The sequence below is a fragment of the Nomia melanderi genome, chromosome 7 (assembly GCF_051020985.1).
Source record: "Nomia melanderi isolate GNS246 chromosome 7, iyNomMela1, whole genome shotgun sequence".
Lineage (NCBI taxonomy): Eukaryota > Metazoa > Arthropoda > Insecta > Hymenoptera > Halictidae > Nomia > Nomia melanderi.
In genome coordinates, this window is record NC_135005.1 from 6,442,754 (window position 1) to 6,462,006 (window position 19,253).

The 19,253-nt window shown below is 39.7% G+C and overlaps 1 protein-coding gene across 1 annotated transcript; it reads right to left on the minus strand.

The window, feature by feature from the left end:
- Positions 1–66: 66 nt before the first annotated feature.
- Positions 67–18,639, minus strand: Pxn (Peroxidasin). The gene is made up of 5 exons (XM_031970678.2): positions 17,795–18,639; positions 4,136–4,653; positions 3,097–3,865; positions 2,652–3,006; positions 67–2,371 (listed from the first exon to the last, which is right to left on the minus strand). Exons 1-5 carry the CDS (start codon positions 17,983–17,985, stop codon positions 314–316), a joined length of 3,891 nt encoding a protein of 1,296 aa, XP_031826538.1. The 5' UTR covers positions 17,986–18,639; the 3' UTR covers positions 67–313.
- Between the last annotated feature and the right edge of the window lie 614 nt (positions 18,640–19,253).

A 19,253-nucleotide genomic window follows, 5' to 3' on the forward strand; every position in this document is an offset into this window, starting at 1 on the left:
TATAAATAATTTTACATAAATTGAAGCTGACATATGTTTAGATAATATTATTAAAGCAGCATGGAGTTCTTCGAGGTTCAAGACTGGTTTTCATTATTCAAGGGTCTAACAACTTATCCAAAATTCCATTTAAATGGTAAATACAGTAAAGAACGACAAAGAATCACTCTTTAAACTATGATGTAGCGTCTAAAATTCACAATGTATGTACATTAAAAAACATACGGAGTTAATAAGATACAAGCGCGTCTAGCTAAGTGAACAGCAGTGGATTAATATTTATGATCTACCAAGACAATCTTGATTTATTGTCTTATTTTGCTACTCGTTTTTTCACATTTTCTAAAAGGGACCTCAATTCTTCCATTTTATGAGATAGAGATTTGGCTAGCTCCATAAGTCTTCTAGATTCCAGCTCAGTCTCATTGAGCGTCCGTTCCAAAAACTCGATTTTCTCGCCAGGATCCCGCTTGACCAAATCATTCGCCAAATCATTGAGCGGGGGCAAATACTTAGCCGCTGCTCGCCGGAAACGTGAAATCGTGTTACTATGATCTTCGCATCCATCGCAACAATCGGACCAAACCCTCAGGTCAATGTACGGCAGCTCGTCGCAGGAGACGAATCCATTGTCAGCCTCCGGCAAGAGGAACACATTCGGCTGTATTCGATTGATGTTATCACCGTTATCGCACAAGATCTTAGCCAGGCTCGTCTGCTTGATTTGCGCCAGTTGTTCTGGTTTGAACACGGTCGGGTTCTCGTACCAGAATCTATCGCCGTTCCTGGAACGCTTAAACTGTTCCAGTAAAAGACATTGGAACAGAGGTCCTACTTTCGCGTTAGGCAATTGATCCTCAAGGACACCACCCACCCAGACGTCTATGTTTCCCGGATGGCCATACAGTTCTCTCAACTTCTGCCTGACTTTAGCGCTACGTATTTCGCCAGCCAGATCCTCAAAGGTCTCCACGTAAGACATATTGCAAAATCGTCGCCATTCCAAGTACCCTGGCAAAGCATGATCCCTGCCACGTTGGATATTCATCGCAGCAAGATCCAGCGCGACTGCGTGAGCTGTACGGAACAGTTGCTCCGTCAGTTCTGAGTTCAGATTTTCCTCAGGTAGTTTCAATTTAGCTGCGGTAGCGAACATGCCTCTCATCAAAGGATCTACCCCACCCTCTTCCACCACTCTCCACGGTGCGAAGAAGGCGTCCCGCAATAGAAGGGGTCCTTGAGGTATCGACTGGAATGATTCGTTTAATCGTTCCAACCGCGGCTGGATAAGGGTGTGACCAAACCTCAGAGCTGCAGTGGCGAACACATTTGATACACTTGCATCTAGATTCGGATCGTAACCACGGTAGTGGCCTATAACATCGTCAGCGGTACCACCGAACACGTGAGGCATCCATTGCTGATAGGTAATATGCTGCATCTCGGCGCCAACGATCTTCCTGGCTTCTTGATAAAGTTTTTCTCCGTTCCAATGTGGATTCATCTCGCGAAGGCTGCGCGCAATGCGGTTGTGCTCCCTCAGCCATATCGTGTGCATGGCCAACAAGCCAACTTGCTCGTTGGCTCGAATGTCCCCGGCAACGAAACAGTTGATCGAGCTCTCCAGCGGATTCCTCCTACAATCGACGAATTGACCGGACGCGTACGGTAACAGAGGTTTGTGGCCGGGTCTGGTGGGTCCTTCTCGTAACAGACCATGATCTGTGGTGAGATCTCGTAGATCTTTGGCCAAGTCGTTGTCATAACCGTATACTTGGGAGGCATCAAGGTAGCTAGTGAGTTGATTCAACTGTTCTCTGGGGGAGAAACTTCCCCACAGAATACTCGTCATCCCTGAACCGCAGACGGCGCTGGTCCTAATGAAGTCGATACATCTTCGGTTTGTTATTCGAGGATCACCATGAGGAACTTCCATTGGAAAGCATGGCGCGGCGTTGTCGCAGGATTTCTTGCAGTCGATACCATCCCAGGATTCACTTGATACTGACGGCAGGGAATGATCGAGATCATGGTCCAAGAATTGACCCCATTGCATCACCATGTGGGTGATTCTGTCGTCTGAAGTGACATTATGCGTTGACACTAGTGTGGTCGAAATAAGACGTGCCGATGGTTTTGGATACCCGTAGTATCGGCGACCCTTTTCCCAGCCGACTGGCGTCGAGAAGCCATTCTCGTAAATAGGTTGGAGAACCCTGCGGAATCCGGTGTAAGATGAACCCCAGGTAGGATACCGTAGGTTGTTGCAGCTGCCGTCTATGCTGCGGTATCTGTTGTGGAAGCACATGTTCGTACAATTTTGACGGTGCCTATGGCCCGTGCAACCGGATAGTCTTTCGATCTCTTTCACCTAAGGGATGAAAATAAAGTTGATCGTCAATTGACTCAGCAATAACATGAACATTTGATTAATTGAGAATTGCTGGAGGTAATTACTGATGATAATTCAGAAATGATTTATAGTATACTATGCAAATATCAAGGAAAATGGAAATCTTTCACTCCAGAGGACAGCTAGGATCTAGGGGACTCCTTAATCTACCACTGATGGGATTCTAAGATCTATATGTGGAAAGAAAGTTGACAGAATCAGAGAAAAATAAAAAAGTTCTCTTGAAAAAATAACAAACCTGTTCAGGTGTTAAAAACTCCTCATATCGGTATTCGTTAGTCGTATTCGCAGCCATGCCCGCATTGATCATACGTCTGATGTTAACTAGTGTCCGTTCAAAGATTTCAGCCGGTCTAGCAGCGGCGCGGCCCACGGCATCAGGAAACCGCGCAAGCCGGAACGGGTTGGCGCGAGGTCCTGCTGCATTGCCACTGAAGAGATTCGTCAATGTGTTGTTGATCGCGCGATCGATCTCCGCTTTCGCATCCTTGAACGCCCTTATAACCAAACCGTCCGTCCTTTCCGGCTGACGGATCTGGACCAGGGCTTGGGCGGTTGCGCGGCCGTATTCGTTCACCGCTGAACACTCGTATCTGATGGCAAAACTGATTGTTATACCAGGTATCTGGCAAAAATCAAGGATTCAAAGGACAAGGGAACAAAATGACGTCGAATAAATTCACCTGCCAGCGTCCGCCGAGGTAACATTATAAAGGTACAAGCTTCCACCTCTGGATATTCGTACCCTGTTCCCTTCAACGGCGGTTCCATCTTTCTTCCACTGTATCACCGGTTTTGGGACACCCTCCACCCTGCAGGGGACTTCGATAATGGCGCCAGGTTCCACCTCCATATCCCGTGGCTCGTAGGTCAGTCTGGGTGGACCGTAGGCCGAATCGACGACCCTCAAGTCGGCGCTGGTCTCCGCATATCCGTTCGTGTTCCTCGCGCGGCACACGTACCTGGCCGCATCGGACTCCTTGACCGCGAACACGCGCAACACGTCACCATTCTCTTCGAATGCGACTCGACCACCTACGCTCAGCTGCTGACCGTTTCGCCACCATTGGACTCTAGGTGCTGGTATACCTTCCACTCTGCAGGTGAAGGAAACGTCCGTGCCGACAGCCACGGTCTGTGACTCCGGCAGCTCGGTGAACCTCAACGACGGCGAGACAGTGATCACTGCTCTAGCCTTCCGCGACTTTGTTAGACCCATCTCGCTTCTAGCTATACATTCGTACTCTCCAGTGTCCTGCTCGGTCACGTCCGATATCACTAGAGAGCCATCCTCCTGCATCACGTAGCGGTCACCATCAACCGCCACCTCGTTCGAGTCACGCATCCATTTGATCTCCGGTGTCGGGTCCCCTATCACCTCGCAGGTGAAAGTCATTTTACCGCCGAGCCTAACCTCGACGTCTTCGGGCCCGTGCATGATGCGCGGTTTGGCTGGAAATGAAAAAGGAACATCGGTTATTTTGCTTTTCTGAAATATTACTACTATGTTCTTCGAATAATACGATAGTTCCCGGCAGCCAACATTTCAAGAGATAAAGCAAATCTTCAATAAAGTTTAGAAAGATTTTAATTTCCAGTAAAGCTATCCTACTAGTCATCTAATTCGTACTTGGTTTTACTCCATTAAATTTGTATAATATAAGTGCGATAAGCGTGGTAACATGGTCGTCAACGTCTCGACAGTTCGTTACGTTACTCAACTGCAATGGAAATCATCGGGTGACATCGCCGTCAGGGAACGTCCCTTCATCTCGACCGGAGACTGGCATATCGCCGCCATTTCCGAGGGCTTGTTCTGCAGCCGCTGTACCAACCAGACAAGATTGCAGTCACAGACTAACGCGTTGCTGTCCAGACGAAGCCTCGTCATCGGGCCGACATTTTGGAACGCATCGGCGGGCAGATGATGGAGCATGTTGCTATGAAGGAACAATCGTTCCAGGGACGGCAGATCATTGAACGTGCCCTTCTTGATCTCTTTAAGGTGGTTGTAGTGCAGATACAGTTGCTCCAGTTTCGGTAGGCCAGCAAACGCGCTGGACGATATGCGCTCCAGGTGGTTCTTGTAGAGATAAAGGATCCTCAGATTCGGTGCACCCTCGAATGTCCTCGCTGAGAGGTGTCTGATGCGGTTGTCGTTCAACAGGAGCGTGTGCAGCTCGGACAAACCGTGAAAGGAACCTGGCCGGAGTTCCGCGATGTTGTTGAAACGTAGATCACTGGAATGGGTGACAGAAGAATTAGGTTGCGCAATGTTAACTGCTATGTTAGAAGCTAATTGGTCGGGTTATATTAAAGTCCTTCCATACGCTGTTACAAATGTAATGTTATCTACACTTTCTTAACAATCTTTTATATTCTAATTAGAAAGATTCAGACCGTGACATGTTTCAGACGAAACATTCAAAATGGCTGTTCTTAGCAACTGGCTCTTAGAATCCCTATTATCGTATCAGTATCATCGGTGCTGGTTTATGACAATCATTTCTAACGCCTTTAAATAAAATTCCAAAAAAGTACGTTCATCCGGAAATCGGGAATCGGAAGGATCATATTCCGAGAAGATGCACTTAATTTGGTTGAAATTTTTAACGGCAGCTTCGAGTGAGGTGCGCATCATCAAGTTTGTTTTATTATTTCTTCAGTTTGTGCCCGCTTGGATTTAGCTTTGCAGAGCCTCCTCTTTTCACGAAGATCATCCGTTATTTCAATTCCACGTCTCGAGAAGCGCGAAATTTCAGCTCGGGTCCCCGCCCCTTCTTGTCCCGTTCTGCCCGGGCTCGACAAAACGAGCCACTGGAAGATCAGCCGTGGCGATAAAGAGGTTAAAATACCGGCGCGTCGAACCGAGAACTCACCCGGCAATTTAGAGGGAGGAGGTAATGTGCAACGAGTCGAGTAAAATCGTTAATTAAGAGCTTTGCGCTTTATGACTCCGATCTTTGCTGCGGCGGAGCGTGTAATGGGGGCCCCGGGGCTGGCTCTCCGTCTGTATCATTGTTTCTTAACGGGCACACGCGTCTGAAAATCTATTTCTCGTCGTGACTAACGCTGAACAAACGTCCGCATCAGCGACCTTTTGAATAAAGTCGAAACCGGCTCCCGTCAACGGTCTCGTTGCGATTCTGTTATTGCACTCGTTCCGCGCCGCGCCGGATCGAATCAATTGTGCTCCGATGACAGTTCGGGAACGGGAAAGCACTGTTTGCAGGCGGGTTCTGAAGCGAATTGTAACACATTCGGCGCTGTTCTGATATAGTTGGTAGCTGGTGATAATGGTATCGAGGTTATTCGTGATTTGATCGTTTGAATGCCCTCCGCTTAATACAGAGGAAGTCGAGTCGTGTACATCCGAGCGGGAGAGACTTTGCTCGTGTCAGTCTGAGACTAAGGGACAATCATTTGACAGAATACGAATCAAGGTGGTAGGGCTAGTGGATTTACTATACGGGCTTAGATTAAAAGATTTAAGCATTGACTTAATTGAATCCAGTAACTTAGCTCCCTTCTATATACATTCGAGTACTCAGTCTAGGGATATTTAGGACCAGAGATCCTTCCAGCTTGGCATCAAGATCTCTTAAAACTAAGTATTTAAGTGTAAGGCCCGTTGAGTCCATTTGTCAAATTTAGTTACAAATTTTGACTTTTTTAGTCTTTAAGACGAATAGAATTATTTTCATTTTCAGCATAATTTTTTATGTTATCGGGAATACACATTTACGTTCTAACAAATGAAAGATATATGTAAATGCACGTATTCAATATTTAAATGTGTACTCAACATATATGGAAAAAGGAAGGTAGTTATGGTACTAGAATTTAAATCGAGGACACAAAGGTGTAAGGTGGACTAAGAGAAGTCTGTATTATTTTCTACGCGTACTTTAATATTCCTGACTATTGTGACTACAGAGACCTTTGAATCGTTCTGATATTAACATGTCTATGCACCCACAATATTATGCAATATAAAATACGGCGTAAAATTTGCCAAGGAATCTTCAGAAAATGCGAGCAGAAGAAGAAATCCCTTTCACCAAACCGGGCGGCGATCGCGCGTCCAGACGCGCTGGTGGGTAAATACATATTAATGATACGTAATATTTGCATCGCTTCAGCAATTCGCCCCAGGTATATATATACATGCCGGCGACTATAACTATTGCTTACATAACTATTATGGTAAAAGAATGTATACTAAATATTAAAATTTTATTATGTCATTTCTGTTATGAATTGTTATAAGTCCGCTATTATATACTAAAACGTGCATGTACTTTTATATTAGTACACATTTTTTACTGTTTCTTCTTAAATTATTTTAATATAATTTATCAATAAATTTTGTTTTCAGTTACGGAGTATTTAAAAAGAAGTTACGATACTCGATTCCATATTTTTGATTCTCTTCGAGAGAATGTTACCCATAATTTCTCACGAAATTCCAGGAATCGATAACAATAGAGGTATTTTCGATCGAAAACAGTTTTATTCGGTTACTCATGAAGTTCAGTGACTTAACGTTCCAACAGATGTGGGTTCACTTATAGCCTGACCTATTAATACTATGTATATTGCTCCGATAACTTGTTCAGTGGCTGCTGGAGAACCATAAATATCTTCAGTGTTTGATATGACAACATCTTACGGAGAAGATCGTGATATACAATGTACCCTATCGGACGTTCGACAAGCAATGCCCACTTTTATTAACAACTTAGATTTCACTACTTATAACAAGAATTCATATTTTACTGCTTTTATAGTAAAGTGTCAAACATGAAATTATTATTCCTTTAAAATTTAATTCTCTAGTAAATACTGAAAATAATTGAGTTCCCTTTTGAATTCAACCATAACTCACGTGACTAATATTTTCTATTGGAAAATAACCACTGGAAGTTATGTAACACTTAACTATCAATAAAATATAATACTCCAATATAAGATCTTTTAAGTAGAAAGGTTTTCGATGTTGCGTATTAGGTATTGTTAAATAATAAACATATTAGAGTAAACATTCTTTAATAAATGCAGAAAATGTAGTACTAATTTATATACTGTTTAAATAATTAATTTATTAACCTGCTAATTCCAGTTGATTCATTATTATGCAATATTTTATCAATTCACCTCAGTACGAATAGTGTAATCTTACATATGGTGATGCTTGCCTAACATTCGACACGATTTGCACAATATGTAAATACCCCTTGGTTGATTGCTGAAAGATCGATCGAGGTATTTTATCACGTAGGGCTATCGGTGATTTAGCAAATATGTATTTATTCAATAACACTGTAGCAACATATTAAGGATACTCGATATCGGGGTCAGTATGCCCACAGAAAGCACATATCTGGTCGTCGATCGAACCGAACGCTGATCGCACTATCATTTTGTAAAATTTCCGAACCCCAAATTACAGGTGATACCCAATACTTGTAATTTTCTACTACATTTTTACTACACAAAAACATATAGTTACAACGGTCGGTAAAAAATCCAGAATTTATTCATCGTTGAAACGATTTAAAATGTGTAACTCCTAATTGAGCAACCTTTCATTTAATTATTATTTATTTTAATCTTTGATTAGTATTATTTGATCACTACTTTAATGATCGTTTTTCATTTGATTTATTGGTACTTATATTTTTTCACTATGGAAAATAGTTATATTATTAAATAGCTCGCAGAATATGCATTCGCATCCGATCATGACGTGCCAACTGCCATATTGACTTCTCCTCGTATTAAAGCCAACCGCGACTTAATTCCAAGACAAATCGGGGTTTGCCTAGTACACATTTATCATTACTCGCCTTAATAATATCCGTGGCCATCTGTATTCGCGCCGACAACCTTTAATCGTATCGATCGCGGTGCTGTCGGCGTTAAGTGGATGATGAAAATTATGCCAATAATTGGGCATAAATAATCCGCGCTATCCGCTAGTGAAAGTTTACTAATCGAATACTGGCTGATATTCATGAAACATTTTCAGCCATAATTTACATTGTTCCTTCCGTCTTATTGATCTCGATCGCATAGGTCGAACATATAGGCTGATTCAAAACGAGTACATAAAATATTCAGAAATCATTAGAGCGGGAATTTTAATTTAAAAATATCTTATATTATTATTATCTCCTAAAAATAATTTTGTGCCAGTAGTACTAAATATTTCAAACGGTTCATATTCATCTCCTTATAAAAATGATTCAAGTTTCAGTGTAGTAATTTTAATGTAATTTCAATTACACCTATCTCTTCAAAAGTTTCTTACTTCTTCCGCTTCGAATTCCACGTTTCAACGAAATTTCCGCTTTCAACGTCGTACACCAGACTTCGAGCGTTTATCACGGGATCAGACAGCCACCGAGTAATATCGTTAGCGTATCTGGATCAAGTTGTTCCTTGAAAAATTCATTTTCTTGACGCCAGGCCCGCCTTCTAGCTCGGGCAGCTTCGTCCTCTTTGTTTACAATTAATGGCGAACAAAGGGCGCTTGAAGCTTCCCCGTAAAAATCGGAGCGAAGGAGCCGGCTCTTGCCGCCTCGGGTAATTTCAATGGCGGACGCGAAGAAACGCCGCGGCGATGTCGGCGGCGGAGGCGGCATCGGAGCCTAAACCATGGGGCATGAATAAAATTATTGTTCGTTACAGGGCTGAATGTTTTCATTAACTCGAAGAGATTGAATTGCGCATCGATCGGACACACATTGTGGTCGCGAGTACCCTCCGTGTCTTTTCCACCGGAGGGCGAGGGGGGCGAACGTGAATTCATTAAAGCGAAGAGTCTTGACCGGAGATGATAGAGTGAAAGTCGTTTGCCGTGCCTAAAGAAATGATTCGAGTTTCTGGAGAGTTTAATGCATCGCTCATGGAGAACGCCTCTGGGTCACGTCAAGTAAATGACGATACTTCGAAGATTATTTGTTATTAATATGAACTGTTGAAAGTTTATTACTATTTGAAACGTTTGTTAAAAAATTCGTTGACTGTAATATTTAACTTTTAAAATGGCTGAAGAATTTTTTCCGTATTTGGCATCGTTTTTGTGAGATTTAAGAGTGGGGAAATTGAATTTGAACAGAGAAAGCTGATTCGAAATGAAAGGAGGATTTTGAAAATGTGAAAAATTCGTGGTTTCGATGATGTCATAATTCGTCATCTGTTAGTATATACATAATTCAGGAGTATCTTTACATGGAATGTTGGGTGCTGAGGTTTCTTGGTCGCCCACATCCGCATTTCTGTTATAAATGCCTTTAAACTTTGTAACTCCGATATTTTACTATCAACTTCGATATATTTCATTTCAGTATGAATAATATTAGTATCTATTAGAAAGTTCGACATTCGTTTATTCATTCTTTCAATTATCAAACTGCGATTAACAAAGTCGTTTAATTCTAACGGGATAATTTTTGTAGTTGATCGTCGTCCGATGCTACTCAAATAATTAACTTAAGTAAATATTAACCCGTCCTATTGCCTTAATGACCGTAAAAAACGATTAAATGTCGTTTAAGTCCAGCTTAGACTAATAACATGGCAAAACTCCAGAATACCGGTGAATTCGCGTTAAAGTAGAAACTGGTGGAATGCAAACTAACAGGTTGATTTATCGTGGAGAAAGAACCGGAAAAGTTTAATAACACGACCGACTTTTTCCTCGGTCGTTCCTTAATGCGAACGATTTATTGCCTCGGAACGAAATTTAACTGCTGTGGAAACCGGAAGATCGTAACGTGTGTGAGGTTACGACGAATCGATGGAGACGGAGCGGTCGTTACTCATTCTGAGCTGTTTTCATGACGCTGACATTGGATTAGGTTTATCGGGATCTGTCGGACAAGTGTGCGAGCTGCAATTTTCAAATTAATCTTCAATTTTTTTGGAAATATGGAGAAAGTAGTAAAACAGTCAGAATGTTCTTTCGATCTCTTTGAAGATAAGCGTCGGACGAATTATGAAAATTTATGAATTACTATTAGTAATTATTGAATCGTTCAGTAGTATTGTAAAGGAGAATTAATTAGACATCTTGAAAAATAAATTTGGATAATTACTAACACGTTGACTGCCACAGCAGTCACCGATGACCTGAGCTTTCAAATTACAATACAATAATTATAACTTATAAAATAACTACTATTAAATAATAATGTTCAGTAATTTAAATAACAAGACAATAGTGTAACGTAAGAATTATGATACCAAATAATTAATAATTCTTCCTTTCTATCATTAATGTAGAAAGAATAAGTGATACATAAAACGCTGATATTTTTCATGGCGGTGTTAATATAAATGTTAATCTTTTTTTAATCATTGTTAATATTCATAATATTACATCAATTTCATTTAGATTATAACGTTTCATTTTCCACATCAGCAGTCAGATTTAATTTAACTTAATTATCATGACAAGTTCATATAATTTCATTTTGTACATCCAATATATCTGAATTAAGAATTCGGGTCATGACACCGCTTACTCGTACGAAACTCAGTACTGTCTAATATAAAATAAATGTGACTGGCTTAAATGAGATTAAATCGAAAGACGGAAGTTCCTCGTCTGAACGGTGGATCGGAAAGTAATGACTTATTTAATAACGATTTCTTTCCATTACGCGCGGGCGCGCGCGCAGCCGGGTACGAATATTAGAACGCGCACGCTCGTCTCTGAGTCATCTCTTAATACAAACGGTTTATCGTCCTCCCCCTTTCAAATGAGATTTAATTGTCATTGAGCAGTCGGTGTTCCTACAATTAGCGTTCAACTATTCGATTAGTTATTATTCGGTTGGATAGATGCGCGAGACAGGAAACGCAGATGTCAATTCTGAAGACAGCGTTAGTCATTCATTTCTCTCTTTTTTTTATAAATATTTTGACAGATGGACGGCGCGAAACCGATCGAAGACAAATATTTAAACAAAGTCCTTAACCCGATTGAGGGTGACAGCAGCGATAAAATGTCGCGACGTGTGCTCATACGTGGCTCTTAGATACAGCGTTATCGTTTCTTCACCCATAAAACAGAATTATTCACTTCTCCTTCGAAGTGTATAGCCGAACCTTTATTGATTCGTAATGTGAAAATATGTTTATTTAGGATATATTCTTGTTTACTCGTATCGTAAATTATAAATGTTTATATTCTACATACTTCCATTAAAAGGGCATCGGTTATCAATTATTTAACAGAGATAGTGTTAACACCATTTTAAACTACTAACTTTCAATACTTAGTTAAAGTCACGTGATCCTGCTTTAAAGTTACTTTCAAATAGAAGAATATTTGAATAAACAATCAATACTACTAATATACTTGACAATCCAATATTTAAAGTGCTCAACTCTACAAAACAAAAAGTAACAAAATTTAACGAAATTACATAAATTAAATCAACGGGTTTTAGGTTAATGAAATTATGTGAAGAATCAATTATTTTAACTTCGAAATTTGAATTTTTAACACGTTAACCGCTACAAGAATTTAGAGCGTTTCGTATAACATTACTTATCTATCATAACAGAGAAAAGTGTTATTCGAATTAGTTATTAATGGTTTGGCATCATAGTTTATTAAGTTATACTATTATTTAGTTACTCAAGTTACTACACATTTTAATTCGACATCAATTTTCTTCTTGTAATTGTTTTCAACTTATTTGGACGCTCCGATCATCGGTGACCACCGTGACGGTCAACGTGTTAATTATGGTGATTGATTACTATATACCAGAAAATGAATTTCTCGTCGCGAAAGAAAACAATGACGCGATCCGATCGCTTCGCGGTCACGTGCGCGTGTCCGAGGATTAGCATATAGCCGCGATCCGCCATTGTTGTTTCCGGCGAAGATTCATTCGCGGCCACGGCGACGTGCCTTTATATATAGTCGAGGCTCATTCCTATTTTCAACTGTATCCGAAAACACCTTGCTCGGTACAGTAAAATTTATTCTGACGCGTGTACACCGCGCCTGCCCGCTCGCGCGCGCAGGAATAGCGGTAAAACCGGGACAGGACGATATTCTCTACTCTACCTAACGTTTTGAGCGGCAAGCGTACGCAGAACTCTAGAAATAAAAAAATGTTTACTTTTTCTCCTGTTATGCAAGTTAGAAACGTTTTGCGAGAAAATAGCTTATGAGAGGTGAAAATGGAGGCTGAACCATTTTTAACGAGACCAGACTGAATATCGTACGAACTTTTATCATGAAATTATAGGAGTTAGAGATCAGTACTTTTTGTTATTACAATGTAATGATTTTTTCATTTTAAGAAGTAATGTGTGTTTATTATTAGACCACGAATGTTTATGCAGATTCAAATTTGTAAAATTAGGAATATAAAATTACGTTAGAAAATGATTTTTCTGAACGAATATTACAAAAAGTACTATACTTTGCACGTTTTTTTATTTCTTTCATGTCCTGTGCATTCTGTGCAATATTGCACTTTCAAATACCCATCTAGTTTAACGCTAGAACTACCGTGAAAAAAATGTATTGTTATAACCTTTATAAGGATTACATATCAACTCGAATAAATGCACCGTTAAAAAGCCGTGTTCTACTGTTAAAAAACAAAGTTTCATTAGCGTACTCAACGTACGTACAAGAAAAATACAAAAGTTCTTCCAGTTTGAATAAATGAAGCCTATTTATGAGAGTTTTCGCGTAAAGTTGACGTCCTCAGTTTCTCCCGTTTCTCGGAGTTCTGAAGAAAACCAAACGTAGAGGAAATTCGAAGCGGATTTCGTTGATCGCTGGTGAAAACGAACCGTTGGAACATTGCTCGGCGAAGCGCGCGAGAGGACACGGTTCAACAGATCATAATGTGAAGTTGTAGACTATTTAACCAGTGTACACAAAGAGCACAAGGCCATTAGGTGGTGCACTTTAAGAGAACGTAACCCGATTCCTCGACTTGATTCTCTCTTCTTTCCCGTTCTTTTTCCCTGTTTTTCGTCTTTCCTCTGTTCTTGCCCACCGGTTCGGCAGCGTCGTTGGAAATTTTGTCGGATTAAGAATCTACGCGAACTCCGTTGATTCACGCCGCGGCCTCTTACCCATCGAATGAGAGCATTTCGCGTTATTCTCAAGGATCGTGTTCGTACTTGATGTTATTGTTATTTTATGGCACGCGATTACGCTGATTTCGCGTTTTTTATGGACTGCCGAGGAGATGACGGGATTAACAGTTGAGTTGGAAATTCGTGTTTCAACGGCGCTCTGTGTTTTTATAACGTTGTCAGACAGAGGGATCTGTTTTGTCGCTGTTTATCTTAGGGATTGAGGGAGTTAGCTCGCAACAAAGAAAAATGTAAACTTCAAAATTATGTATTGCTGTTATTAATGAAGAGTAAAAGGCTTTAACACAATAGAAAATGCAGTTAAATATAAACATTCGAAATTGAGTCTTTAGACAATGATTATTGCTGTTGTTATTATTATTATCAAATATGGTGCTGACATAATATGAATACTATAATATCTATAGATAAATATTCCATAACAAGAATAACAATATCGCAAGGACTTAGCAACGATAGAAAATGCACTAAAATATAAACATTCGAAATTAAGTTTTTAAGCAATTATTATTACTATTGTTATTATTCTTATCAAATATGACATAATATAAATACAATGATACTTATATAGAAACATTCCATAACAAGGATAACATTCGCAAGGACTCAGCAATGCAGAACTATATCCCACGTTACCAATCGTCTAAAGAATGTTCATCTCTCGTATAAATTAGCAATTGCAAATTCCACTCATTAACATCACAAATGTACCGCGCGTAAAAATTCCGATGCCGAGGAAACACGAATAAACGAAGGCAAGTGATTTGCTTTCACGAGGCACAAACACTGCGTTATAGATGTATTCGTGCTTCGCGGGGTTGAAAATAGCCTTTACCATGCAATCGTCGTTGTTGCGGTGTTTCTATTTCGTCATAGACGCGCGCGAAGAAAAATTGATCCGATTCATCGCGGTCTTTCTCGGGAATCGCGATCTTAATGCAGAATAATATATTTCGGGGAGAAAGGTGCGCGTTTGCCTCGCATCTTCTTCAATTTCACCCGGGCAATAAAGGGGAAAGGGTAGAGGGACCGCCATTCGATTCGATCCGACCGTAGATTTTCGCAGCAGCACACTGCGCCGCTGCCGTTTCTAAAACTGAAAGAAAAATCGACTCGATCACGGTAAACCGCGGGAAAGAAAGCAGCGGCGTTGGTGTGTCCCCCGCATCTACTGGACAACGGTGCGCCGCCGATTCAATTCCACACTTCCCACGTGCATTCCGCACTGGAAATACCCGCGACCCACGACCCGCACCGTAAATTTTCTGATTACACCGGTCCCAATTTCTTTAAGGCTGCCGGGAAGACCCATCCGCATTGGAACGTGTTATATCGGACGAAAAGCCTTCTGGAACTTTTTAGGGAAGTTTAACCCTCTATAAGCCGAATTCTTTTCTTGACTGTAAACAAATGTGTGTAGTATGAAATTAAGAAATATCAACGTGTAAATATAAATTAAAAAATATAAACCTGTAAAGACAAGTGAACAATGTATTCGATAGTCTTAATAATTGTATTAAAACGAATAATACCTTGTAATTTTGAAATTATATGATGTTCAACTTTCATGTCTGAGCGCATAAAAGTTTCAATGAACTGATTACTTTATTGTATTCACCACTATGCTATGCAGAATGAAATCAATCAACAACATTTAGAGACTTCAAAGTCACACAGGTCTATAGAGGATTAACACTAATTGCATCGGCAGTTTGTATGTAACTGTTCCTACAATAACCAGTTAAATAACTATACCTGTAAAATAAAGGTAAACAAATTCGATGACAAATGTTTCTTTGTGAATAAAATAAAAAAGAAGACAAAAATTAAAAATCTGATTAATCAGACAATATAGAAATTAATATAAAGTTACGAAAGAGAACGTAGAATTTTAAATCAAATGTAAAACCGGTTAGGGTTAACCTCTTGCCCTGGAAAGACGTACCACGCATGTCGAGATGTTCTTGTTCCAAAATTGTTGATGACGTCTTATATACATTGATAGTCGTGTTGCATAACACGTGCTAGATTGTTTTGAAATGTATCATTTTACAGAAAATTATTAGTAAATAAAATTAGTGTACATATCTACGTGAAATAGGTAAAATTAAAATTCTTTGTGCAAATCTTTGACAAATTTGTAAATTAATTTCTAGCGAAACAGGTTAAAATTTAACACTGTTAACGGTAAACTATCGGACTAGTCAAAATGATTGGTTTCAATTTTCTTTATTTGAGAATTAATGAAATCAAAGCGTTAAATATATGAAATTATTTGTAAAATAGTTTTACTTGTGTAATGGTTCGAATATCAGCAGAAATTTAAAAATTGAGGTCTTATAAAGGTTGTATAAGAGCATATTAATCATATTAGTTACTCGGTAGTTCTACTCTTAAAGAGAAATTTAGTAAGGAATCTTCTAGTCAGCGAAAGAAATTCGATTAACCGATTCCCAAATAAACTGACCTTAAAGCTATACATATAGGTGCACTTAAAGTAGATACAGCAATCAAGAAGGCAGACAAAGAGTACTATTCGATGAATCGTGTGACTGGTCGAAATTTTATTTTTTTTAATTTGGCTTATTTTCACTAAACAGTGAACAATTTTTATAAAATGTCAAAAATTGATAGTCTTTTTTTAAATGTAATTGTATGTAGATCTTTCATGACTAGAATAGACATGAATAAATAGAATTAACTATATATACGGTTGTGCTGAATAAATTAACAAAGTTAGAAATAAATTGTAGAAAATAAAATCAATTTTAAAGTCTATAAAACGTTGAAAAAATAAATAAATTGTTGAACCATTCCATGACATGAAACGATATATTTGATAAAATTCGACTAAATATATTTGCTTTAATACAAATCAATTCTATTGGTTATAGACAAAGTGGGCAGTTACTGAAGACGCGACATTTGAAATGAAATAAATTAATAGTTTAAAATAACTTTAAAATAGTGACAAAATTCGGTAACAATTTGTCAGAACATATTTTGTCTATACGACAGCGCTTGACGCGTCAAGATATCAACTAACAAGTCAGCGCTTATAAAAATTCCATAAAATTGAAGTAATTTTCTTAATAAAGCAGGAACTAAAGGATTTTGATTTTTTATAGCAATTGTTCTCTTAATCTTCTTACATATTATAGACTCAACGAAATTTAGTTCATTAGATAGACTTCTTCATGGAAATTAATTCTCAAAATCTGAGTTAAGAATGATGGCACCTGAATTCGAGTGATACGACAGTCAGAGCGTTAATACCAACAAATTACGTTCTATCGTAAATTATTCTAAGCAGCGAGATCACTTGGGGATCAAAGAGTAGGGATGGGATGGAGTACCTTGCAAGTAGGATCTTTAGTCGTTGATCTCAAATCCTCTATAAATCGTTCAGAAAACATACACGAATAGAAACGCAGACAGAAATATTCCCAAGTATACTTGAACCTAAACGCGATAGTTCTAAGTGTATCATAAGTACTTTCAGGAAAAAAACATTTTCGTGTACACTCAAATATGTTCGAAAGTTTTATGAGTACTTTGCTTTATTAAAATAAAACATTACGAAATATTAATATAAATATTATAATAAATATAATATAACATATTATGAAATATTGTCCTAAACAGTTACCAGCATAATCAATAAAATAATTGTAATCATTTTATGAAGTGCAATACGAGTACCATTTACAAAAGCTTCCAACTTTCCCAACATCAAATTACTCAAGTTTTGCAAAATAAATACATTACAGGTATAGTTAGTAAAACGCGTTTGCTTTGGAATAGCGTGTAAAACTAGTTTATACGAAATGAATAGATTACAAATCTACTCACTGAAACATTTGTGCATTCAAATAGTACTCAAAACACAAAATGAGTCTTAGATATTGAACTTGACTTAAATATTCATTACTACTTATCGAACTCGTTTTCATTTCCAGTTGCAATGCACTTACTGAAACATTTGTGCATTCAAATAGTATACAAATCACAAAATGCGTCTCATATATTGAACTTGACTTAAACATTAATTACTAATTTCTAATTGGAATGCGTTTCAGACATCTTTACATTCAAGTAATATTTAAAACACAGAATAAATCTCACATATTGAACTTGACTCAAATACCCACAACTGCATATTGAATTCGTCCCCATCTCTATCAAGAAACAACAAGAACAACCAAGACGAAAGAGAATAGAATCGTCCCTGGCACTTACAGCACTGTCGTGTTGGTCGGTACCCGTGGTACCCGGTTCAGCTTCTGAAACATGCACCGCACCGTGTTCACGAAGCACATGCACTTGTGGGGGCATTCCATCCTGGCGTTGAGCCTCTGGTGCTCCGCTGTCTCGGCCGCCAGGACCATCAGGGCAGCGCAGCAAACAACGACTATCACCGATCCTCTCATCCTCACAGATCGATTGTTCCTCTTGTATCGAAACCGTTCACGCCGATCGCTGCTGGCACGTGTTTCTCGTCATCGAGCCGAGGAACCACTGCGCGGCCCGTGCGCCACTCTACTTTCACCTTCAGCTAGAGTCCTTACTGTTATCCTTCGGGCCTTACGTCAAACGAATTCAAACCTCTACCAACCAAAAATTCCAATCTAAAAAAAGATCTTTCTTTCCGAAATCCTCTTTTCAACGAAGACTAGCAAGCAATGTTTATCAAATCTCTGAGATTCGTCGACATTCTTCAGTGCTCCAAAGATGCTAGACCGGTGACCTCGGGTTTCGTGTACTTTCCTTTTTATTTTTCTTCCCGAGCGCGTTCTCTTGGTTTCTTTTGCGGTCCCGTAGGTGTTCGTGTGAAATCAAGTCCGCGGACGGAGCAACGGCGGCGAACTGAGAGAAGAGTCGAGGGAAGGACGCCGCCGCTGCATTCACGTCTCGTCTCGACGCGGCTGCTCGGCTACTACTGGAGCTGTTCCTCCGCGCGCCGCTCCACACGCCGCGAACCCTGGAGACCGAGCGAGCACGCACCGTCGTCGTCCGGGAGTACATATATACGAAAGCTTTTCCTCGCGAGCCACTCGTTCCCTTTCTCCCTCTCACTTGCACCGCAGCGTTCCACGAGCGGACGCTCCGTCGCCCCTTTCCGCCATCTTCCTCTACGTTACGGTCCCCCGGCGGCCACGGTTTGTTCCGCGAGTTCTACGCCCCCTCTTGTGACCCGATCGCGCGTACGAGCGAGTAAACTTGTCTTCCTTTCTTTTCCTCTTTTTCCTTTTTGCCTTTCTTTCTCTTTTCTGTTTCGGTTTGTTTGTTTGTTTGTTTATTTATGCAGCACGTGGACTGAGCACGCTTGACCGGGAATGGGCATTATTCGATGGGTATATTTTTAACCCGGTCGACTCGGGACTCCGGGTCAGAGAGTTCGAATGGAAATACCGTGCGTTCTGGAATAATTAGAAACTTTGTCAATGGTTGTTTCCAAACACGTTTTTTGTGATTGCTTTGAGTGGAATTGATTTATTGTTTGTAGTTGACGGGGAGTTTTTAAACATTTGCTGTTGAAAGACGATTCTCGGGCAGCCATTGATTCGATGGAAAATTATAAAGTTTGATAGTTGATGTTGAGGTTTGTGTAGTGCATCGATATGTGCTATGTTGGGAGGAGATAGCTTTGTTCCTTGATTTACGTGGGCTTTCTTTTCGGTTTGAAAAAATGTTGTCT